The sequence below is a fragment of the Palaemon carinicauda genome, chromosome 21 (assembly GCF_036898095.1).
Source record: "Palaemon carinicauda isolate YSFRI2023 chromosome 21, ASM3689809v2, whole genome shotgun sequence".
NCBI classification, from domain to species: domain Eukaryota; kingdom Metazoa; phylum Arthropoda; class Malacostraca; order Decapoda; family Palaemonidae; genus Palaemon; species Palaemon carinicauda.
In genome coordinates this window covers 72126611-72152794 of record NC_090745.1, presented here as the reverse complement: position 1 = coordinate 72152794, position 26184 = coordinate 72126611, and the positions used below count along the sequence as shown (strand labels likewise).

Sequence of the window (26184 nt, the reverse complement as noted above, 5' to 3'; positions counted from 1 at the left end):
AAAGGATGGTCAGAGTTATGAAAAATCTTATGCAACTTGCATAATGAACTAATTGAACGACGGTGCCAAATATTAATATCTAGATCAGGAATAAGAAATTTAATAGACCGTAAGTTTCTGTCCAACAAATTAAGATGAGAATCAGCAGCTGAACACCAGACAGGAGAACAATACTCAAAACAAGGTAGAATGAAAGAATTAAAACACTTCTTTAGAATAGATTGATCACCGAAAATCTTGTAAGACTTTCTCAATAAGCCAATTGTATGTGCAATTAAAGAAACACAGACCTAATGTGTTCCTTAAAATAAATTTGCTGTCGAGAATCACACCTAAAATTTTAAAAAAGTCATACAAATTTAAAGGAACATTATCAAAACTGAGATCCGGTTGTTGAGGAGCCACCGTCCTTGACCTACTTACAATCAAACTTTGAGTTTTGTTCGGATTCATCTACATACCCCATAATTTGCACCATGCACTAATTCTAGTTAAATCTCTATTAAGCGATTCACTAACCCCAGATCTACATTCAGGGGATGGAATTGATGCAAAGAGAGTAGCATCATCTGTATATGCAACAAGCTTGTTTTCTAGGCCAAACCACATGTCATGTGTATATAGTATGAAAAGTAATGGGCCAAGAACACTACCCTGTGGAACACCGGATATCACATTCCTATACTCACTATGGTGTCCATCAACAACTACTCTTTGAGATCTATTACTTAAAAAATCAATAATAATGCTAAGAAACGACCCACCCACTCCCAACTGTTTCAGTTTGAAAACAAGGGCCTCATGATTAACACGGTCAAAGGCAGCACTAAAATCAAGGCTAATCATACGAACTTCCTGATCACAATCAAGGGATTTCTGTACAGCAATGGAGATTGTAAGAAGGGCATCACATGCTCCAAGGCCTTTACGGAAACCAAATTGCAAACGAGGGAATAGGTGATTACCTTCAGCAAGCCTATTAAGACGTTTTGCCAGAAGATGTTCAAAAACTTCAGATATGGGAGTTATGGAAATTGGGCGGTAATCAGTGGGACTTGAGCTACCACAAATACATTTACATAGAGGAGTAACATTACCAATTTTTCAACAAGTGCTAAAAGCTCCTCTTCTTGCTAACTTACGCAAAATAACAGATAACTTTGGAGCTAAGAAATCTACTGTCTTTATAAAAAACAAAGGAAAAATACAATTTGGGTCTACACTTCCATAAGCATCAAGGTTCATCAACAGAACTTTAATCTCACGAGATCGAAAACTAAACTAGTTAGTTTAGCCTCAGGAAAACAGGAATGAGGAAGTTCAAGTTTTTTCATTACTCTGTTTACTGTCAAAAACATCAGCCAAAAGGGTTGCCATTTCCTTTGGACAGTGAGTGACTGAGCCATCTGGTTTAAGTAAATGAGGAACTGTTGCATCTACACCAAAGAGTGCAGATTTGAGGGTAGACCACCATTTATGTTCCTGAGTTGTACCAGAAAGGGTTTCTTTTATGGTTAAATTGTATTCCTTTTCAGTTGAGGCATAAACTCTCTGAGCAAAAGCTCAAAGCTGAGTATAGTTGTTCCAGGTCAAATCTGATCTGTTACCCTTCCAAAGGTGATAGGCCTCCTGCTTCTCCAAATACGCACGTCTACAATCATCATTGAACCACGGTTTGTTCTTCACTCGGTACCTTAGCACACGAGAAGGGATACGCCTATCAATTATATTGACTAGATTCTCATTTAAAGGGACAACAGGATCTACACTACTATATAACTCTGACCAATTCAAGCACAAAAGATCATGCAAAATCCCATTCCAGTCTGCTTAGGATTTCATATAAACTTTACAAGAGTATGATATATCAAGGACCGGATGCTCAGTATATATATATATATATATATATATATATATATATATATATATATATATATATATATATATATATATATATATATATATATATATATATATATATATATATATATATATATATATATATATATATATATATATATATATATATACTGTGATATCCCCATATGTTGTACATATGCTAACATATCTTATTTGTCTAATGTTTATTTTTCCATTTTCTTTGTAAATACATCACCTTATTTCAGCGCCATCTTCATTCCATTTTTCTCATTATCTTTTGTTTACACTCACCTTCCTGCTGTAAATCATCCCTGTTTTCTTACCTTACATGTTATAAGGTAACCCTAAATTTATTGATTTTGTTAGAATACATTATTCTCACCACGAAATTCATCTACCTTGCTCACCCATTCACTTTGCATTGCTTATTATTGTTGTTTTGAAGTGCTCTTTCATTATTTTACTTACCGTAAGATTAAAGTTTTGTTTATAACATAGTTTATTGTTCCTGTCCTCCCATTATCCTGCTATTGGTGCTTTGCTTGTCTGCAACCAGCTTTAAGAAGATACATTTGATCATAATCGACAATCTTATACACTCGTAATAAGAAACAAGTGAATTTAGAAGTCTACCCCTATGACTATTTTATTGTGTGAAGAGAACTACCGCCCATTGTAATTGGGGTAATTGTTTGCACAGTGGTTCGTCACATAATAGTTGGGGGCCTGTCCGGGATATGATGTGCGACATGATTCATCAAATTTATATCGAGTGATTGAGTCGTGAAAGAACAGTTCCAGTGATTATGAAGAGTATCGAGTGTTGTGTTGTGGCGTACCAAGGATAAAGAACGACAGTAATAATTCCAAGGTAAGGTAGATGTCTCGTCTCCCTCTCATTAGACATTTATGTATAATATATGTCTGGGTAGTCATTTGGTTGTAAGAGGAACAAGTCACGCTTAATATAGTTGAGACTTAGGTATGCTGATTGTCCAGCTTCTAAACCACCCTTATTAATTGAAGATGCCCCCAGTTGGTAGCTTTTAAAGTTTCGCCTACTCAAATCTCGTATCCCAGAGATTTATCATAAAAAAAAGAAAAAATCTGAAGCCCTAAGATTTTGCCATTTCTTAAAATCGCCATTCAAAAGTGATATTTAGGAAATAAGTCAAATTTCATTATATGTGATTTATTAAATTAAGTTTCATTATAAGTGAAATTTCCTTCATCTTGATTTCATTATAAAGTGATTTATTTTGTTATATAAATTTCTTAAGTGAAATTAGCCAATTTCCAATTTCGGAGATTTTCGTGATTCTAATCGTTATCTCTAGTCAGGAAATTAATTCATATATTGTCTGGTGTTAAAAGTACTATTTTGGTGTACAAATAGCATTTACGTGTCGGTAAATGAATATTTAAATACTTGTGCGAAATCTAAAGTGTTAAATTACTCTTGTTATATCTATAAAGCGCATACTACGTATTTTGTCCAGTTTGCGCATTATTCTGATAATCATTTACTTTAAACTAGGTGTTGATTATTAACTAGATACTTTATCATAACGAGAATAATATAGTATTTATATAAATTAAAAGGTAATATTGTAAAGTTATCGTATAAAGCTGGTATAAATTAAAAGGAAATGTAAACTAGAACGTGTTAATTAGGTATGTTTGAAGTAAAAAATACCTTTGCATTTTAAAGCCTTGTTTACTGATTCAGTAAAATTGTTGTAAAAGTTTGTGATGTTAAGCGTGTCGTTTGAGTAATTATGAAGTAGTTAGCCGCGTGTTCAAGAACTATTGTTCAGTCGTTAACGGTGAATAAAAGTTTTATAGTATTATCGTAAGTTTCGCGAGGCTTAATTTTTCATTTAAGCTATTTATGTGTAATGTGATAACTTTGTAATTTTGTGATCACTATTTTGTATTTCTGTTATCGAAAGATTGTTATTTTGCGATCGTATGATCTTATACTTATTCTTATAAAGTTTGGATATTTATTTTAGTTTGTACTTATCTTGCGCCACAGGTGGCATTCAAAATGCCTTTCAACTTGCAACAATTTATTGTATCACCACGGGATCATGTGGAATCTCTCACAGTTGCCACGAAAACTGACCTAAAGAATCTAGCTCGCCATTATGATGTACAGGTTCCCGCAACTGCCGTAAAATGTGTAATTCTCATTCATATTTTGAACTTCCTTGTAGATGAAGATATTGTTCCAGAAGAAGAATTGGCTGACGTTCGAGCTCTAACCGTTACTAATCCAAATGGTGACTTAGATAAACTACGTCTGCAGCTGGAGTTGGAAAAGAGGAAAATGCAAGCCGCAACAGCAGCGGCAACTGACGCAACTGCCGCCGCTGAGTTAGAAGAGAGGAAAGCCGCTGCTGCTGAGCGCACGGCTGCTGCCGCTGCTTCCCTAGAACGTATCAAGGATGAAACTGCATTGGAGCAACAAGAAAAAGAAAGTGAACAGAAATTGAAGCAGGAACAGGCTCTATGGGCAGTAAAACAGCAAATGAAGAACCAGGACGTAGCCATAGAAAACGAAGCTCTCCGTGCTAGGCTGCAGATTGAGAGAGAAGCGGCCACATTAACAGAACAGGATCTGGCATTTATAAGACTGAAAGAAAAGGAAGAAGGTAAGCTAATTCCCGAACCCTTTGATGTGGGCAAGGTGCAGAAATTGCTGCCCACATTTGAAGAACGGGAACCTGATAACTACTTTTCTGTGTTCGAAGACAGAGCCAAGAATCTCAATTGGCCTCAGGACAAATGGTATTTGATCACCCGGAACTCATTTAAAGGTAAAGCATTATCTGTATATGCCACTATGTTAGAAGAACATGATTATTACATAATTAAGCAGGCAATCCTTGATGCTTATTCTATTACTGTGGAAGGATATAGGCAAATATTTCGTAATAGTCAGAAGCAAGTTCAGCAGACCTTTTTAGAATTTATGAATGGAAAGATTAAACAGTTTCAGAAGTGGGTAGACAAAGTAGATGTCAAAACTTTTGAGAAGTTGAAAGATTTAATAATAATGGAGGAGTTCTTAAGGAAAATACCAGGTGGCATTAATGTGTATCTAAGAGAGCAGAATGAATCTGACCCTAAGAAAGCCGCTTTAAAGGCAGATGGCTATGCTCTTATTCATAAAGTAGGTAAAACCCCATATAGAGAAACTAGACCTAAGGAAACTTGTACATACTGCAAACAAGAAGGACATCATATTTCAGAATATCCTGATCCACATTGTGCAGCTTCATACTTAAAGAGAAAACCTAATCCCCCTCAATTCTCTCCTAAGCAAATGAATCTGCCCAAACAGGAACCAAGACCTAAGGTGGAGAAGAAAAAGACCTTCCATTGTGCATCACACGAGTCCCAAGCGTTTGCACCCTTCACTTGCTCAGGCAAAATAAATGGTAAACCTGTAACCATACTCAGAGACACTGGATCCTCTCAAACGATCGTCTCTCCTAAAGTAATACAATCTAAAGGTGATACTCACAGGTATGTTGCAGTTAATGACCTAACCAGTAAGTCTATGTTGCCTCTCATTAATGTAAGCCTTCATTGTCCTTATTTCTCTGGAACTACTGAAGTAGCTGTAAATCTAGAACTGTTACCATGCAAGAATGTAGATGTAATCCTGGGTAATGACATAGCTAACTCTGTTGTCTTAACAAACTGAATAGCAGTATCTCCAGGTGATGTTGTACAGGAGGAATGCTTAGCAGTGACACGAAGCAGTAAAAAGGACACCCCTACTGAATCATCATCAAACCCATTGCCAGTCTCTGAACCTATAGATTTCAATGAGTTGATGAGTACATATAAGATCCAGCCTGATTCCTTTAGCTATCAACAAAGGAAAAATGTCCCTCTACAGCAGTGTTTCAATCAAGTGAAACCAAAGGATATCAACAAGTGTTCTTATTTTTATATTAATAATAATATACTAACGAGAAAATTCAGGTCCAGCAAGAACAGTCATCTAGAAACCTGGAAGGATCTATTCAAGGTAGTTGTTCCCAAGGATATAAGACCTCTGATCCTGGAATTGTCTCACTCTGCTGACTCTCATCTTGGTATCACTAAAACATACATATGAACGCATCAGTCAAGACTTTTATTGGCCAAACATGAAGAATGACATTAAAGAGTACGTAAAAACATGTACAACATGTCAAAAAGTAAGTAGTCCTAATGTGAAAGTACCAGTTGCACCATTAAAACCTATAATTGTGCCTAAAGAACCTTTCAGTAAGATCATAGTAGATTGTGTAGGCCCTTTGCCTAAGACAAAAAAGGGACATGAATACTTGCTTACGGCCTTATGCCCAACTACCCGTTATCCATTTGTAGTACCTTTACGAAACATTTCAGCCAAGAACATCCTAAAGTCACTAGTGTCCATATTTACTGTTGTATGATTTCCAACTGAACTACAATGTGATCAAGGAACCAATTTCATGAGTCATGCATTTAAAACAGCTATGAAAGATTACCATATAACCCAAGTATCTTCCTCAGCTTACCATCCACAGACCAATGGAGCATTAGAACGCACTCACCAGACCATTAAAAATCTACTCCGGAAATACATCCATAGTTCAGGTAATGATTGGGATTGCGATTTGGAACTGATCATGTACATCATACGAGGAGTTTGAAATCAGTCTACTGGTATGTCATCTTTTGAACTACTCTTTATTCGACGGCCACGAACTATCCTCAGTTCAGTCAAAGAACGCATCCTGAAGTTGGGAGATAATGAGGTACCTCTTTCCCAATATATTTCAGAACTCAACAAGAAACTTTCAGATCTTCACTCCATTGCCAAAACTAACTTGATAACAGCTCAAGAGAAGATGAAGATTAACTATGATAAAAAGGCTAAAACCAGAAGTTTCAAAGTAGGAGATGCAGTGCTGCTATACCATCCGATTGCAGGCTCTCCCCTACGAGAGAAATACCAGGGACCATATACCATCACTCAGCGTATCTCGCCAACCAACTATATAATCGCCACTCCAGATAAGCGTATGTCTACTCAATTAGTCCACATAAACCTCTTAAAGGCATATTTGTCTCCCTCAACAGCTGAAAGTAAAACGGTAATGATTACTAGTGCCATACCATACATAGATTGTCCTATGGATCAATTTACAGATGATCTAATAACTGCATCTTGGCAGGATTCTCAAAACTCAAAAATCTTGGAAAACTTATCAGACTACCTACAACCCTTATCTGCATCAAAATGTAAATCTTTAGTAGCTCTATTCCTGAATTTCCTAGTATAACTTCAGATAAACCAGGCAGATGCACCATGCTAGAGCATGATATCAAACTACAACCAGGTGCTGCACCCATTAAACAAGCTTTCTATTGAACATCACAGAAGAAATTGGGTATCATGAAAGACGAAATGAACTACTTGATAAGAGAAGGATTGGCAGAACCCAGTGCATCACCGTGGGCTTCCCCATGTCTCCTAGTAGGAAAGAAAAATGGTAAATTTCGTCTTTGTACCGATTACAGGAAGATTAATAATTTAACAATTAAAGATTCGTATCCTCTACCAAGAATACAAGATATCATTGACGAAAACTTGGAAAAAGTATTTGTATATTTAGATGACATCATTATTGCCTCTGACACATGAGAAAACCATATTCAAAAGATAAAAGAAGTTTTCTCAAGGTTGAAACAACATGGATTAACGATCAACTTAGCAAAAAGTAATTTCTGCAAAGGTCAGGTATCTTACCTTGGTCATCGAGTTGGCAATGGTAAAGTATTACCCCATGATGCAAATATTAGCGCCATAACTTCTTATCCTGTTCCAACTACCAAACAGGAATTAAAAAGATTTCTAGACGCTAGTGATCTTGGATATGGGGGCATTTTATTACAGCATCCTTCTCCAATAACAGCCATAACAGGAAACCTGCCCCCACTAGCTGATCTGTTACCAGTCTCTTATTCCAGTGGACGATTATGAGTTCCCAACTAAATTGGCCCACTGTGGAGAAAGAACTATTTGCCATCGTAGCTACCATCCAGAGATATGAGATTTATGTTGATGGACAAGACACGGTCTACGTCTACAGTGACCACTCTCCTCTGTCGCATCTCCAAAGGTCCACTACTCTCAACCCTAAACTTTTAAGATGGTCATACATACTCTCTGCACACGATATCCAAGTAATCGCCATATCAGGACGAGAAAACAGTGTGGCAGACTCCTAATCAAGGATAACCTCGGTTGATCCTCGGGAAATGGAAAAAAACAAAAACAAGGGGAGACTGTGATATCCCCATATGTTGTACATATGCTAACATATCTTATTTGTCTAATGTTTATTTTTCTCTTTTCTTTGTAAATACATCACCTTATTTCAGCGCCATCTTCATTCCATTTTTCTCATTATCTTTTGTTTACACTCACCTTCCTGCTGTAAATCATCCCTGTTTTCTTACCTTACATGTTATAAGGTAACCCCAAATTTAATGATTTTGTTAGAATACATTATTCTCACCACGAGATTCATCTACCTTGCTCACCCATTCACTTTGCATTGCTTATTATTGTTGCTTTGAAGTGCTTTTTTCATTATTTTATTTAACGTAAGATTAAAGTTTTGTTTATAACATAGTTTATTGTTCCTGTCCTCCCATTATCCTGCTATTGGTGCTTCGCTTGTCTGCAACCAGCTTTAAGAAGATACATTTGATCATAATCGACAATCTTAGACACTCGTAATAAGAAACAAGTGAATTTGGAAGTCTACCCCTATGACTTCTATTTTATTGTGTGAAGAGAACTACCGCCCATTGTAAAGGTGTAATTGTTTGCACAGTGGTTCGTCACATAATAATATATATATATATATATATATATATATATATATATATATATATATATATATATATATATATGTATATACATATATATATATATATATATATATATATATATATATATATATATATATATATATATATATATATACATATATATATATATATATATATATATATATATATATATATATATATATATATGTATATACATATATATATATATATATATATATATATATATATATATATATATATATACATATACATATATATATATATATATATGTATATACATATATATATATATATATATATATATATATATATATATATATATATATATATATATATATATATATATACATATATATATATATATATACATAAAGATATGTATATATATATATATATATATATATATATATATATATATATATATATATATATATATACATATATATATATATATATATATATATATATATGAATATATATATACACACACACACACACACATATATATATATATATATATATATATATATATATATATATATATATATATATATATATATATATATATATATATGTGTGTGTGTGTGTGTGTGTATATATACTGTATATGTTTAAGACCAGGAACGTGGTGTCACATCCTAATCATTTCAAAGAGTGCTCCATATGATGCGAAGTCAGTAAATCATATTTTTTTTAATTTCCATATATTATACTGGAATTACAAAATATTTCTCTTCTGTTATTTTATGAGCAGTATACCTTCTAACAAATTACTGAGAGTGAGGCATGGCAGCTGGGTTTCTCATGTAAACTGTGTTAATTGATCTTTTGAGCCTAATATAATATAAATTGAGTTCATTTTTAATGAGCGCAATTAACCTAGTCAAATTGTCTTTAGTAGATATGATAGCTTTCAATAATTCATTTAGTAGGACACCTATCGTCGTATTCAATGATCCCTTGTCTTATTTTAATGAGAATGCGCTTTTTTTTCATTTTTTTTTTTTTTTTTTTGCGCCGCATGCTGTTCCATGGCATAGAGACAGGAAATACTTTAGAGGTCAAGCATTCGGAATTAATTGGTAAGGTCATTTAATACATTAAAATTAATAATGTTATCGAGATAGTATTCAAAATACACTTTGATTAGAAATATAGAATTTTGCTTTTATTGTTAATTTTGCCTAGGTCTTGAGATTTGGTGGTAAAATACTCAAGATACAATTAGTCAAGAAATTTAATGAAATAAAATGAATCTGGTTATTCGATATATTATTCTAAATATACTGTACCAACTGTGTGTCACACAATTGTACATAATTATTTTGCATATATTATGCTTGTATCTGCGCTCTTCCCTCGCACTAAAAAGAACCTGAATGATCATGTCTCCGGTTTTGCTCTGAACATTGTCTGTCTCTCGAACATGTTATGTCCTGTTGCCTTGAAGTTTTGTATATAAAGAAGTGTGTTCCTTAATAAAACTCAGTTGATTGCATCCTCCCTTTGAGTTCACAACCCTCACTCGGCACCGTCATTGGTGACCCCGGATGTTGACTCGCTCCCACTGCCTTCCACCCCCACCTCCCTTGCCCCTCCATCGTTGGTACTATGATGGAGACGGACTCTACTACAGCAGTTGGCGCTGCGGCCGCCCCATTGAAACTTTCACCGTTCGCCAGCGGAGAGGCATTTGCTTGGTTTCAGCGCACAGAAGTCCAGTTTCGTATCAGGGGCGTGACTCGCTCAACCACCAAAGCGGATTATGTTCTCGCGGCGATACCCGAGGACACCTTCCCAGAAATATCCGACTGGCTTTGTGAACAAGGAGACACCCCAATAGCGTATGACGCCCTCAAAACATACCTTCTACAGCAGTACTCGCCGTCGCCAGCCGCCCGTATAGCAAAGCTTTTTCAGCTCTCGCAACAACCGTTGGGGGACCAAAGGGCATCGCTTGCCCTCAGGGAAATGACCAGTATCGCTCGCCTTCAACCTGCCGCAAACGGCTCTACTCGTGAAGTGAACCTACTTCGTGCCCTTTGGATACGCTGTTTACCCGAACCTGTACGCGCTGCCATACCCGATGTCGATAGTTTACCCATAAAGGACTTGATGACCAAAGCCGACGCCCTTATGGACAGCCACTTCAAGACCTCCATCAACGCCTCCACCCCTGACGACGAGGATACCTATTCAACGTCAACCGAAGCTGACATGAATGCCGTAGGACATACACGCCTACCCCGTGACGTGCCGAAGCGGCGACAAAGCCGCCCACCACCCATCAATCGCTCGCGCCCCAACGAACGACTTCTACAGCCACTTACTACCTCCCATCCGCCGCAGTTTTGCTACTACCACTTCAGATTCGGGGCAACCGCGAAGAAATGTGCCAAGGATAGTCAGTGGCCAAAAAACGTGTAAGTAGGCCGTCGCTTGTGGCGGTGGCCTCCCATGTTTCTAATCTTTTCTTTTTATAGGATGCAGGAACGGGCGTGCGATTTTTGGTAGACACGGGTGCTTGTCGTTCTCTTTTGCCAAGGAAACTCTTCAAGGCACGACGTAGTCTGTCTACATCTGCCGACATCCGCTTGGTAGCTGCCAACGGATCTGCGGTACCCACCTACGGTTACGAGAACCTCACATTATCGTTTGGAAACGGTAAATTCAATTGGAAGTTTCTCGTTGCTGACGTCACAATGCCAATCCTCGGTGCGGATTTCCTCTCTCATTTCCACCTTCTGGTCGATGTCGCCCACCGACGATTGGTCAACGCAGACTCGTACTAGTCGACACCTCTTCAACCCGCCCCCTCTAACCTCGCTCTCCACATCAGCGCACCCACGGATGCCTACGCCCACCTCCTCACGTCCTACCCGGAAGTTTTCCGTCCAGAACTTCGCCAAACGCCCACGGTTCCTGCCAAATACGGTATTTATCACCATATCAAGACGACGGGACCCCCAGTCTTCGCAAAATTCAGACGTCTGGCACCGGAACGATTGGCAGCCGCCAAACAGACGTTCGCCGAAATGGAGAAAATGGGCCTTTGCCAAAAGGCCTCCAGCCCATGGTCGTCACCCTTACACATCGTTCTGAAGAAAGATGGCTCCCTCCGTCCGTGTGGGGATTACAGGCGCCTGAACATGCAAACAGAACCGGATCACTACCCCCTCCCAAACATTGCCGATGTGACCTCCTACCTGCACAAAGCGAAGGTTTTCTCTACGCTCGACCTCCTGAACGGGTATTATCAGGTGCCTATGAACCCAGAAGACATCCCCAAGACCGCCATCACCACTCCGTTTGGTACATACACCTTCAATTACTCCTGTTTTGGCCTTCGTAATGCTGGGGCAACGTTTCAACGTCTCATGGATGGCATCTTAGGGGACTTCCCTTTCTGTGTATGTTATGTGGACGACATACTTGTGCTCTCCTCCTCAAAAGAGGAACACCTCCGTCACCTGCGCATCGTGCTCGACCGCCTGCAACAAAACGGCCTTGTAGTCCGGTACGACAAGTGTACCTTTGGCGCCAACGAAGTGTCGTTCTTAGGGCACCGTATCACTCCTGAAGGAGTCCATCCCCTCCCTGAGAAGGTAGCAGCCGTTCAGAACTTCCCCGCGCCCTCGACCGTCAAAGCTCTGCAGGAATTCTTGGGCATGATCAACTATTATCACCGTTTTCTGCCAGCCATTGCCGCCACTCTTCCTCCCCTCTACGCCTCCCTCAAGGGCAAGCCAAAGGACCTGAAGTGGGGACCCCTTCAAGAAGCAGCCTTCTGCAATGCAAAGAAGGCCCTATCAACTGCTGCGGCTCTCACTTTTCCTATCCCATACGCCCCTCTCCTTCTCTCCACCAATGCCAGCGACGTCGCTATTGGTACAGTACTCGAGCAGGTGGTCAAAGGCTCGCCCCACCCATTGGCCTTCTTCAGCAGAAAACTGTCCAAGGCAGAATCGGGTTATTCTACCTTCAATCGAGAATTGCTGGCGAAAGTGACGGACAGCCAAGTCCGTCACTTTCGCCATTTCTTAGAAGGTACGCCCTTCGTCATTCGCACAGACCACATGCCTCTGGTGCACACCTTCACTCGACAGTCTGACGCCTGGTCCGCCCGTCAACGCCGACATCTCTCCGCCGTGGCTGAATACAATTGCACCCTCCAATACGTCCCTGGGAAATTGAATCCCGTTGCCGATGCCCTGTCAAGAAACACGTTGGCTGTCGTTCAACTGTGATTGGATTACAACGCCCTGGCTGAAGCCCAACGACAGGATCCGGAGTATCAAGCTTGTAGGACATCCTGCACGTCCCTCCGTTGGGAAGATTTTCCCCTCGAAGACTCCAACACCACCCTCCTCTGTGATGTCAGTACTGGTAGACCGCGACCTTGGATTCCTGCTCCCATGCGCCAACAGGTGTTTGATTTCATTCACGGCCTTTCACATCCCTCGTGCCGTTCTACTGCATAGCTGCTGAAGGCAAAGTTCATTTGGCACGGCATTTCTAAGGATGCTAAGGATTGGGTCCGCGCCTGTACTTCTTGCCAAACTTCCAAAGTACATGGACACACGGATTCAGGAGTGAGCACCCTTCCTCAACCTCAGCGTCGTTTCGCACACATTCACGTCGACGTTGTAGGCCCCCTACCCACATCACAAGGACATCATTACCTGTTTACCGTCATCGACCGCTCCACCCGTTGGCCTGAAGCCATTCCCATGGAAACTGCATCGTCCGCCTCATGTACATCTACCTTACTCTCTGGATGGATTTCAAGATTCGGTATCCCTGAGCATATTACTTCTGACAGGGGAACCACTTTCACCTCTCAATTGTGGACGTCATTAGCGAATCTCCTGGGCATCACCCTACATCAGACAACGGCCTACAACCCCGCTGCCAATGGAATGGTTGAATGTTTTCATCGCACCCTCAAAGCAGCTTTGATGTCCCGCTGCAAGGATTGCAACTGGTTTATTCAGCTTCCCTGGGTCCTCCTGGGACTAAGGACCACTCCTAAAGACGCCCTCGACGTCTCGGCAGCTGAAATGGTGTATGGCGACCCGTTGGTCGTCCCTGCCGAATTTTTTCCTTCTACAACCTCCTCCGACGATCTCCAGCGCATACATCACGTCGTGGCAAAATTTACTCCGTGCCGCCAGACTTACAAGCCCCCAGCGAAGCATCACATAGGAACGGACTTGCACTCTGCAACGCACGTCTTCCTGCGCAATGACACTAGCAAGCCACCACTAACTCCCCCTTACACGGGCCCTTTCCTTGTGATCCGACGCAGTCCGAAAGCATTCCTACTAAACATTCGGGGCAAAGAAGACTGGGTTTCCATTGATCGTCTAAAACCTGCTTATCTTCTGCCAGTTTGCCTCTCTAGATCAGGGCGCCCTATCTAACATGTACAGTATGTCATTTTTAGGGGGGGAGCCATGTACCAACCGTGTGTCACACAATTGTACATAATTATTTTGTATATATTATGCTTGTATCTGCGCTCTTCCCTCGCACTAAAAAGAACCTGAATGATCATGTCTCCGGTTTTGCTCTGAACATTGTCTGTCTCTCGAACATGTTATGTCCTGTTGCCTTGAGGTTTTGTATATAAAGAAGTGTGTTCCTTAATAAAACTCAGTTGATTGCATCCTGCCTTTGAGTTCACAACCCTCACTCGGCACCGTCACAATACCTTTAATAAAAATAGATAAATTTTTTAGCCCTTTAAAAGGTAGTAGGTTGGCCAGTGCATCAGCCTCCCGTTGAGATACTACCGCTAGAGAGTTTTTGGATCCCTTGACTGGCCAAGGAGCACTATATTGGATCCTTCTCTTTGGTTACGGTTCTTTCCCTTTCTCTACACATACACCGAATAGTCTGGCCTATTCTTTACAGATTTTCCTCTGTCCACATACACCTGACAACACTGAGATTACCAAACAATTCTTCTTTTAGCTATGGTAAGCAGATCTTCTAAGAGAAGGACATTCCAAAATCAAACCATTGTTCTCTAGTCTTGGATAGTGCCATAGCCTCTGTACCCTGGTCTTCCACTGTCTTAGGTTAGAGTTCTCTAGCGTGAGGGTACACTCGAGCACACTATTCTATTTAATTTCTCTCCCTCTGGTTTTGTTAAAAAATTTCTAGTGTATATAGGATATATTCATTTAAATGTTGTTACTGTCCTTAAGATATTTTTATTTTTCCTTTTCTTCTTTCCTCACTGGGCTATTTTCCCTGTTGGGGCCCCTGGGCTTATAGCATCCTAATTTTCCAATTAGGGTTGTAGCTTAGCAATTAATAATAATAATAATAATAATAATAATAACGATAATTGTGTTTCTGCTTGGATGTTCTTATTGTCTTAATACACGTACTTGTTTTTCATCAAAATGCTATCATATTCCTACCATTTAAGGTGCAGTAAAATAGATGCGTGAGACAATATATACTAACGTTAGGAACGTTATCTGCCGTCCGAAGTTCTAGGCTAAGGCATCTATTTATGCCAAGGGGTTATCAAAATAACAAACACACTTTTCATGTCACCAGCCACGGAAAAATATAATAATCCGAACTTTATCTTTAAACATTTAGGTTTATAGATAGGAATCTGGAGTGCTGATATAAATCATAATTCATTACTAGACTTTTTCGATCGATCGATTGATCGATCGACCTACAATAACTCAGGTAACTGAGACGGGAACTGAATGCTTTTTGATAGCTATGCACAGCTTGATTTTAACATAGATAAACCTAATATTTCAAAACAAAAGTTGGCTAGTTTAACAGTATATTGAGACATAATAATGATAATAATAATGATAATAATAATAATAATAATAGATTGATATTATGGAGAAATTTTATCTCTAAGGCAAGTTTCATTCAAGGTCTAGCTTGAACTAGGGCTTGATACGCAAGAAGTGAGTGGATGGGTCAAGAACAGAAGCGAATAGAGCATGACTTGTTATTTACTGGGCGTAATGCTGATAAGACTTCAATTGCAGTTATATGAAAAAGTTTTGATTGTGAAAGTCTTAAATATGTGACGTTCGTTCTTTTCTACAAAGTGGGGAGATATATGGAGTGATAGATGTCCAGTTTTTCTCCTTATAGAATTGATTTGAAATGTGACTCGTGACAAGTGAGTGCATTGGCCGCCTGTCTCATAGGGTGATAAGCGTAGCTGCAAAATTACCAGAGAAAACAGGTCAATATTAAGGCTTATAAAACAGTAAATGCAATATTAACTACCATCAATCAATGTAATTAGCATATCCATCAATCTTATAAACATGGCTAACCCCGGTGACTAAATATTTGTTAGAAACTTAAGTTATAGTAATAAGAGTAATACACCTAATAAGGATCTGGGCGAAAGCTGATAGTTTCAACAGAAATAGTAATTGTAATTCTTCAGAAACATACCACATCACATTTTTCTAAAACAAAAACAAAAAATACATAATCTTTTTTTTACGATAGATTTTCAATGAATTTGACCTTATTTTATTGAGGAAGAGTTATCTTAATCCCCTTCCTTTCCCACTCTACAATCAAAATCAGGACAAAACGGGATTATTGAACACATTTGAGATTTGTAAAAGGGTAGAGAACGTAACAAACCGACCTAACCTAACCAAGTAGTTCCCAAGTCACAACCCCTAGCCGGTGGGCAAGCCCCAATACCCACTTGCCCAGGTCACAAATGGTGGTGGTCAAGTTGAAATTGAAGGGGAGGCAGGAGAATGGAAAATATCATGTGCCCCAATCCCAGCCCTCATTAAACAGAGAAAAATGTCAAACTAGCCAGCACTCGTCCATTTCTTATAGCAAATTCCAATTTCACTATTAATTAAAGTATCATGTTAATCGGAAAAGGTATAGGTGACTTACCATAATATCATGGAGTAGGGAGATATAATAGGGACACTTTCGATTGAAAATAATACAAGCGTATTTTGTAATCTTTGTAGAAAAGCTTGAAATACGCTGCAGATGAATATCGAACCCAGTTGTGTTTTTGTTGTCCATACTTTGGGACCAAGCTCTTCACATCCCTCCACCTTCTTTCTATTGTATTTGTGTGTGCATAAGTCACAAGATTCACAGAATTCCGAGAGTGGTTCACTTGCAGGTGCTGGTACCTTAACACATCGAAGCAATTATAAACCTTTCATCAGAACCTTACGATTGTCATACCAGGCTCAATAAATTCCTGTATAATGGGTAGCAATGTTTCTGCTGCCTAACCTTCACTGGCACTAAAAAACACCGCCTTGTTTCACGACATATACCACCAAACACCTACTTCCCATCAATAACCCTACCAACATTATATATGCTCTTCCCAAGTTTTGATTCGTCGATCTCAACAGTTAGACCGACACCAGCAATCTTACCACTCTTCTGAAAAGCCCAATTTATTGTGACCTCTCAGCAAAATGAAACCCAATCACATATTATCGCTTGTGAAAGCTGCAATTACCCTTCAGCCAAGTTATAAGATAAATAGGAGTACACCATTACTTAACCAACATCAAATTAACTTCAAACTCTAAAATCAAGTTCCTTTAGACAAGGAAACACTAAAACTACATCGCTTACGCTGATGTCCTTTCATCACTAAACAGCGATCACACCTAAAGGCATTCTTGTAGTAGTCAATCCTACACATAGCCCCACAGCAGTCACAACACTTTTCCTTAAGAATTCGAATATGCTTTTAAGCATATTCAACCGCCAGTTTAATACTACCACTAAAAAAGTAATGATAAAAATCACCATAACCAACATTGCACTACACACAATCTATATGTATTGGGTCAAAACCAACACCAGAACGACTAGCCACTGCATTTGCCATAGCTACAATAAAACGAAATGACGGTTTTTCCTTCATTATTCCCAGTATTCAGTCAAACAAGGATACCATTCAACGTTGAGGTAACTTTATTACTCCACTGAAATTCTAGTAAAACTTGGTTTTTGACTGAATTCATTCGTAATTGATTATGAAACCATTACGCCCTAATGATGTCACAGCTCACAGCCAATAAACTGTAATTGGAATTGCTTGTGTTTGCTTAAGAAAGTGTGATAAAGGGCTCATTAACAGTAAACAGTCTGCCTGCAGAGGGGTACAGAGAGACAAAGATATTTGGGGAACATTTCGACTAATGTATATAAGACTTCCCCCTTGGCTCCCTATTTGTTGATCCTATGGTGTCCTATAACTAACATACTCTGGAGGACTAGGAGTATTAGTAACGAGCTTACTCTCCTGTAGACATACAATTATATGGGAGTGCTCATGAATGAGGAGCTTAAGTTCATATTTGGCCCTTAAACCCTAACATTTCCATTGCAAAATGGAAGAAAAAACTATGACTTATTTTTTAGAAGACTCCTTGTATGAAGTCTTCCCATTAGGAATTTTGTGTCTAATACCATTTCCCAGAGGTTTCTTTAGAGAATGTCTTAATGTATTTGGGTTTTACGTTTGTCTTTTTCTTTATGACCTTTTAATATGATTGGTGAGGTGGATGGTGGACCTCAACTTTAATATCTGATTTATCTAAATTGTCTTCAGGTTGATCAGAAACATTAACAGACAAAATATCAAATTTATTTGATATCATAACTTTAATGTTTCTTATGGAAGGGTGACAGAGAAATGGAGTCTCTCTCTTTTTCGATTAATATTTGGTGAGCTATCAGGTTTTTGCACCTTCACCACTATAGGTGCACCAGGGAAGTTGATTTTAAGTGGAACCGCCATCAAATCATGCAAGGACATTGTTGAGAGAGGTTTGTACTATTGTTGGTAATGGGAGAAGAAGGTTGTACAGATGGGCAATGCCCCAGTTTTAATACACCGGGCCAAAGCCTCAGAAAGCAATATGCTTATGTCATCATGCTACACTTTATTAGTAGATGATGTATTTCTTTTCTTGCAACTGCTGGCAGTACTAGATGTGTTTGGTTTGATGTCTCCTCTGGTATATTTCCTCTTGATTTGAATTCATTTGCTTAGCTGTTTTGTTTATTCAGTGGTCTTTTGGCATGTCCCACACTTATGTGTTATACTCTGGATTTGTTGAGTGCAGCTTCTTCCAACTTATAAAGCTTGCAGCTCTAATTAATGGATTTATGATTTGAGTTGAAGTTCAAATATGTGGCCTCAAGTGTACACTCTCTATGGTAAGATCTAGAACAAATGCTACGCATTTTCTCATTTTTGCAAACTTTAGACGGGTGTCCATATTTCAAACAATTGAAACATTGTAGTAGCTTATGTTAGAAAGGTCAAACTTACATTCTTTTATTTCCAATAACAATGTGGAAAGGCACATCAGCATCCTGGAAAGTAAGGATAGTCACTGACGTCCCAGGTACCTTATGCACTTTCCACACTGTTAATGAATACTTGGCTAATATTTCCTCTTTTGTAAATTCATACAGATCTTTATTGAAGGCTACTTACCTTCCGTAACTAAAATTTAGGTGGGTTCTGCCATCTAACATAATATGTTCAATACTTGTCTTGAGGTTAGACAGTATTACCGATTGCGTGCATGATTTAGTACAGATAAGGAAGCGATTTTTTTCCAAGAGAGATATATCACCTGGTGCAATGGTTCATGCCTTTTTCTGAATTAATTTACAATTTTGAAATAATTCCCAGCACTCCCTTTAGGCTAGGCAACGAGCCACATTGGTGGTTTTGGCTTTTTCTAGGAAGGCATAGTTAAATCAACATCTTTTTCAAACCAGTCAGCAGGTCTACACACATTCAAATCTTTCGGCATCTTATCACAAAAGGCACCCATGATATTTAAGTTATTGACTTTAATATTATTGATGTTTTATATTGCATTAAATGATCTGTCATGATTATTGTAAGATATCCATTAATGCCATCTTTAATTTTCAAGTTTCCTTCTTATATCTTTCATCAATTCATAGCATTTAAATGCTTTATATAGCTTATCATAATTAGTATCTCTTGGAATTTTGGGTAACATGAAGGATTCAAAGTTTCCGTGTTACTCAACTTACTTGGATTTAAAACATTAGGAGAGATGTCCTTTGTTGTTCCTAGGTCGTCAGCAGAAATTTCCTTAATCAAATTAGCAGAGGTCATCAACGGTGTCTGGGTTTGACACCTGATCCAGGAATACAGGGAACATTAATTTTACATATTGATTTTTCAAGAGGGAGGGAAGAGATAATAATAATAATAATAATAATAAAAACCAATGAAAAAAAAGTATAAGGGAAAGAAAATAATAAGAGTGTCTCAAATCTCAAAGAAGACCCCATTAACCTTTCATGGAATTAATTTCTCCACCAATGAAACCTGCAAGAGCTGCTTCGCTAATGTACACTCTCTACCCTACCATAAAGGGATGGTATCACTATGATTAGAGTGGCTCAAGTATATGCCAAACCTTCTTGATGTGACTGAGAGCATTTAAAAAATACAATTATTCACACTTTAAGCTTAGTGGCAGGCAGGCCGGACAGAATGCCTAGTCCTATCTCCATGAAACCGGGCAACCCCCGGAATCCAAAAGCCAAGATTTTTATTCGAGAATAGTTACACGTGCCAGTATGGAAATACTGACACTCCTAGGTGTGCGAACATTATCGAGTAGTTGGCAAGACCACCAAATCTCCCACAATTGATTAATAAAAAAAAAAAAAAATTCAATCGTAGATAAGATATCCCCTAAAAATCTGAACAGTGAAATGGGTAAGAGAGTTTTGACAACAAGGTTGAAGACTGTTGATAATTATGAAGGAGAATTAAACAATTATATATAATAGAAAAAGGATGAGAAAAATTTACAGTCAAACTGAGCAAAAAAGAAAAAAAAATCCCCAGTTCGAGTGCCCTCTTGCCATCATCAAGTTTCGGCATGGGAATGATATAACTTGCTGAAGCATAATGATTTCATCAAGGCATTCTCTTATTAAGAGAGTCGGTATCCCTGAGCATATTACTTCTGACAGGGGTACCACTTTTCCCTCTCATCACCCTACATCAGCCAACCGCCTACAACTCTGCTGGCAACGGAATGGTTGAATGATTTCATCGCACATTCAAAGCAGCTATGATGTCCCTCTGCAATGACTCAAGCTGGTTTACTGAGCTTTGTTGGATCCTCCTGAGACTAAAGACTACTCTTAAAAACGCCCTGGATGTCTCGCCAGCTGAAATGATGTATGGCAACCCGTTGGTCGTTCCTGCCAAATGTTTTTGTTCTACAACCTCCTCCGATAATCTCCATCTTCTGCATCATGCTGTGGGAAAATTTACTCTTTGACGCCACTCTTACAAGCCCCCAGGGAAGGGACACATACTGACAGATCTGCTCTCGACAACGCATGTTTCCCTGGGCAGGTACACTAGCAAGCCACTTCTAACATCCCTTTACACGTGCCTTCCCTCGCGATCCGTCGTACGCCGAAGACTTTCTTAATCAACATTGGTAGCAATAAAGACTGGGTCTCCATTTATCATCTAAATCCTTCATATCTCCGGCCAGATGACCTGCCTACAGTACACCTCTCAAGAGTAGGGTGCCTTATTTTACAGAGCCATATACCCTATGTTTCATATACACTCATACACTGTAACGGTTTTGCTATTTTATCTTATCACTCGTCCTTCTCTCCACTGTTAATAAACCAACCTGTGTAATTCGGATAGCTCATGTTTATTAATTTGGTTTGAAGTTTTGTAACGTTCTTGCTCGCAAGTCCTGGTATTTAAGCTCGATGTCTGTTTAATAAAGTTCAGTTGCATTCGCATCGCCTTTCAGTTACAACAACCTAACTGCTCACTCACAAACTATTATCAAAATTGTTAATAAAATCATAACTATCATACTTCCTCAATCACAAGGCTAAATACTGCACAGTACTTTGGAAGTTTTATTCCAGCTATGACCAGATTGTGGAATCATCTTCCTAATGTGGCAGTTGAAATAGTAGAACTTCAGTAGTTCAAACTAGTACCGAATGTGTTTTTTTTTTTTTTTTTATCTTAGCAGGCAGTCATAAGTATCACTTCATAGTTTATATATGACAGATCTGTTTTAACGTTTTTACTGATCTTAGAATATTTTACATTAATTATTCATTACTTCTCATGCAGTTTATTCATTTCCTTATTTCTTTTCCTTACTGGGCTATTTGTTTCTTGTTGGTGCCCAGGGTCTTATAGTATCCAACTTTTCGAACTAGGGTTTTAGCTTACCTATATATATATATATATATATATATATATATATATATATATATATATATATATATATATATATATATATATATATATATATATATATACTGTATAACATTATATATACATATATATATATATATACATATATATATATGTATATATATACATATATATATATATATATATATATATATATATATGAATATACATATACATCTGGACTAAAGCCCGTCGTTAGCATTTGGTAACTGAGTGAAAGAAGAATAAGGAAATAATAGCGTTAGTAGGTCGGCCAGGGCCCCAGGCACACGTTGATAGATATTTATAGGGTCTTTTGACTGGCCAGACAGTACTACAGTACATTGGATCCTTCTCTCTGGTTACGGCTCATTTTCCCTTTGCCTACACACATACACTGAATAGTCTGGACTATTCTTTTCATATTCTCCTCTGTCCTCATACACCTGACAATACAATTTATCAACAATTCTTCTTCACACAGGAGGTTAACTACTGCACTATAATTGTTCAGTGGCCACCACTTTCCTCTTGGTAAGGGTAGAAGAGACTCTTTAGCTATGGTAAGCAGCTTTTCTAGGAGAACGACACTCCAAAATCAAACCATTGTTCTCTAGTCTTGGGTAGTGTCATAGTCTCTGTACCATGGTCTTCCACTGTCTTGGGTTCTAGAGTTCTCTTGATTGAAGGTACATTCAGCCACACTATTCTATCGTATTTCTCTTCCTCTTGTTTTGTTAAAGTTTTTTACAGTTTGTATATGAGATATTTCTTTTCCCTTTTTCCTTTCCTCACTGGGTTATTTACCCTGTTAGAGTCCCTGGGCTTATTTTCCAAGTAGGGTTGTAGCCTAGCAAGTAATAATAATAATAATAATAATAATAATAATAATAATAATAATAATAATAATAAACGAGTGTCATATTTCTTACTTCGTAGGACTTGAAAGGTCCAAAGAAAATGGAGTGGGTTTTCTTGTTAATAAAACTCTTGCATGTAATATAGAAAATTTTTGTAGGACTAATGATAGATTGGCTGGATTGGTTATCAAACTAAATGAGAAGCAAAAACTGAAGATCATTCAAACGTAGGCACCAACAACATCCCATACACAGGAAGAAACAGAATTTTTTTGATAAAGATCTGGAGATATCTATGAAAAAAACATAGGACTTAATTTACATTTGTTTAGAGTGATTCTAATGCCAAATTGGGTTAAAAGAAGGGAGGAGAATCAGCAGTAGGTGAATTTGGAGTAGGCTCAAGGATTAGGAAAGGAAACATGCTTGTAGAATTTGCTGTACAAAACATTCTTAAAATCATGAACACCTTTTACAAATATGTACACAAAAAATCGACACGGGGAAGCGCAAATGGAGAAACGAAAATGGAATAGATTTTATTCCCTATGAAAATGTCAATTTAGTTAAAGATGTAACGGTTAAACAAGTTAAAGTCAAGCGATCATAGAATGGTGAGAAACATAATTTGTTTACATCTAAGGAAAGAGAGAGAAAAATTCATTTAAAGCGAGAAAATAAACACTTGTAATAAGAGAAAAATCTGATAGGTTTAGTTTAGCAATACAAAATAGGTATTTTCAGCTACATGATGAAATGGAAGCAAGTAAAGAAGAAATGAGCAGTAATTTAACTAAATTTGCCTTGGAATCAGCACAAGAGATAGGGGGAAAAGTTTCTGAACAAGATCAAAGAAAACTATGAGAAAAGACCGAGAAAAGACTGGACAAGAGGGTAAAATCCAAAAGAGGTGATACAAAATTAGCAGAACTATCCAAAACAACACACAAACCAAAAATCTAAGATATTCGTGAACACAGTCACACCAAAGTTTAGGAAACATTTAAAAAAGAATGAAGCACCAAATTCATGAAAAGAAGACTTGGAACAGGGTGCCAATAAATGTTTCCTTTAAAGAATAAAAATGGAAATATTATCAACAAAAGATAAAGAGAACTCTATATGGGTTAGAGTTCTCTATTCTAACTTATTTATCTTCCTCTTGTTTTGTTACAGTTTTTTTTCATAGTTTACTTAGGAAATATTTATTTTAAATTTATTGTTCTTAAAATATTTCATTTTTCCTTGTTTCCTTTCCCCACTGGGCTATTTTCCTTGTTGGAGCCCCTGGGCTTAATGGATCCTGCTTTTCCAACTAGCGTTGTAACTTAGCAATTAACATGTATATATATATATATATATATATATATATATATATATATATATATATATATATATATATATATATATATATATATATGTGTGTGTGTGTGTGTGTGTGTGTGTCAGTGTGTGTGCGTGTGTGTTTGTATGTGTGCATAATAATATTCTGCATAATATTGGACCTGAATGCTTTGAAAGTCCCAAGAAGATGAGTGAATTGAAATTACAAGATAAAATTGGGAATATTATTTGGAAACTTGAATGCTCTACTTGATGTGTTTCATTGTTAGAAAAACGATTGTGAAAAAAATGGGATGACAAGGCATTTACTGCCACCTAATGTCCTGTGCTGCTTAAAGTTTCATCAGCAATGCGTCAAACCATTGTAGAAACTGCAATTACGCCCTTCCTTGAATGAAGTTTTGTGTTTTGTTTTTTCAACGCTTTCGTTCCATGCCACTAATCATCCAATCCCTTTCTTCCCAACTCTAACACTTTTCCCAAGTATACCGTTCTCATTATAGCCACATCGCCAACAACTTCACATCAGGTATGTTTGACTCAATGTTTGTCTATTCTTTCCAAGTATATCTTATTCGCTCTCACATCTTGTATAAGAAACTACTGATCTGGCCAGGAGACCGATTTATTTTAATTGTGGAAGCCAACATTAATTTCACCTTTAGAGGCAGAATTCCAATTAGCTTTCCTTGTGAGTCTTTCAAGGCCTTTGAAAGATTTAAGAGAAGAAGAAGAAGAAGAAGAAGAAGAAGAAGAAGAAGAAGAAGAAGAAGAAGATAAATGAGGATTGGTCAAGTCACGTATTTTTCTCTCTGCACAAGAAATCCAGTCCACTCAATTTTCCCACTTTTATTTTTTTTTTTTTATATTATCACTATGTTTCCTAGGAATGGTGAGCGACATATAATGAAAGGATATCTAAAAGCCTTGTTCCAAGATCAAAGTAATGCCTGATATTAGTAATAAAAGAGTATTTGAGACTTACTATTGTCTAATATTTTTTACTGTCTTAAAATATTCATTTTGAATCCTTCGTATAATTTTGTATACTCATGATGAAAATAGTGTGGTTAAAGATATACAATGGTTTCGGGCTTTCATGAAGAATATTAACTGAACATCCTCTTCCCATTAACCAATATTTTCAAGGTGAAAGTTTCATGTAATATAAATGTTCATGAACACAACGCTGACTGTAGGATAGAGTTGCTGAACCAGTGTTGATTAAAACTTGGTTAGATTTCTTCAAGACGTAAAATCATCCCATAAAATATAGATATTTTAGCATAGTAAAATATGTAATGTTTATCATTAGAATATTCCCAATTAAAAACTTATAATATTCACATTAAAAACTTAGGCTGAACAGGGACTGATTTTTTTCTCATGGTGACCAAATTGATATTATTTGGAGGGCAAACTTCGAATTGGGCCATTCCTTTCAAAGTCAAAGTCGAAAGAAAAAAAACTTAATATATTCATTGTAATCAGTTCATTGTGTTCCTGGAAATATCCCAAGAGTACTAATATTCAATGAATATCAGGGAAATTGCAGTATGTATTTATCTATCAACACATAATGGCGGTTTTTTTTTTTTTTTTTTTTTTTTTTTTTTTTTTTTTTTTATTCTGGGAGAGGAGGGAGGAATTGTGAGCTGTACCATTTCTATTGTTCAGCCTCCATAATCTCCTCTATTTTTTAATCAATAGTTTTCGAAGATCAATATCCGGAAGAGAATATAGAAAATTTATGAGAGAAACTGAAAAGTAACAGTTTCTAGAGGTTCGCCGAGATAAAGTTTTCCTAGAGGCTTCAGCAAAAAGAAAAGAAAAAAAAAATTGAGCAGAGAAATGCACTTCACATTACACTTTAACATAATGGAGCTTACTTCG

The 26184-nt window shown here is 37.5% G+C and overlaps 1 protein-coding gene across 1 annotated transcript; it reads left to right on the top strand.

Moving 5' to 3' along the window:
* The first annotated feature begins 4213 nt into the window (after positions 1–4213).
* LOC137614963 (G patch domain-containing protein 11-like) lies at positions 4214–25075 on the top strand. Its single transcript, XM_068344609.1, has 3 exons — positions 4214–4507; positions 24795–24820; positions 24997–25075. The coding sequence occupies exons 1-3, from the start codon at positions 4214–4216 to the stop codon at positions 25073–25075; spliced, it is 399 nt and encodes a 132-aa protein (XP_068200710.1).
* Positions 25076–26184: the final 1109 nt, after the last annotated feature.

Excerpts from the sequence above, each read along its gene's own strand:
- LOC137614963 (XM_068344609.1), top strand. The coding sequence starts at position 4,214 with ATGCAAGCCGCAACAGCAGCGGCAACTGACGCAACTGCCGCCGCTGAG. Across the intron at positions 4,508-24,794 it reads CATTAACAGAACAGGATCTG|CCACATCGCCAACAACTTCA; the intron begins GCATTTATAAGA and ends TTCTCATTATAG. Across the intron at positions 24,821-24,996 it reads CGCCAACAACTTCACATCAG|GCCTTTGAAAGATTTAAGAG; the intron begins GTATGTTTGACT and ends GAGTCTTTCAAG.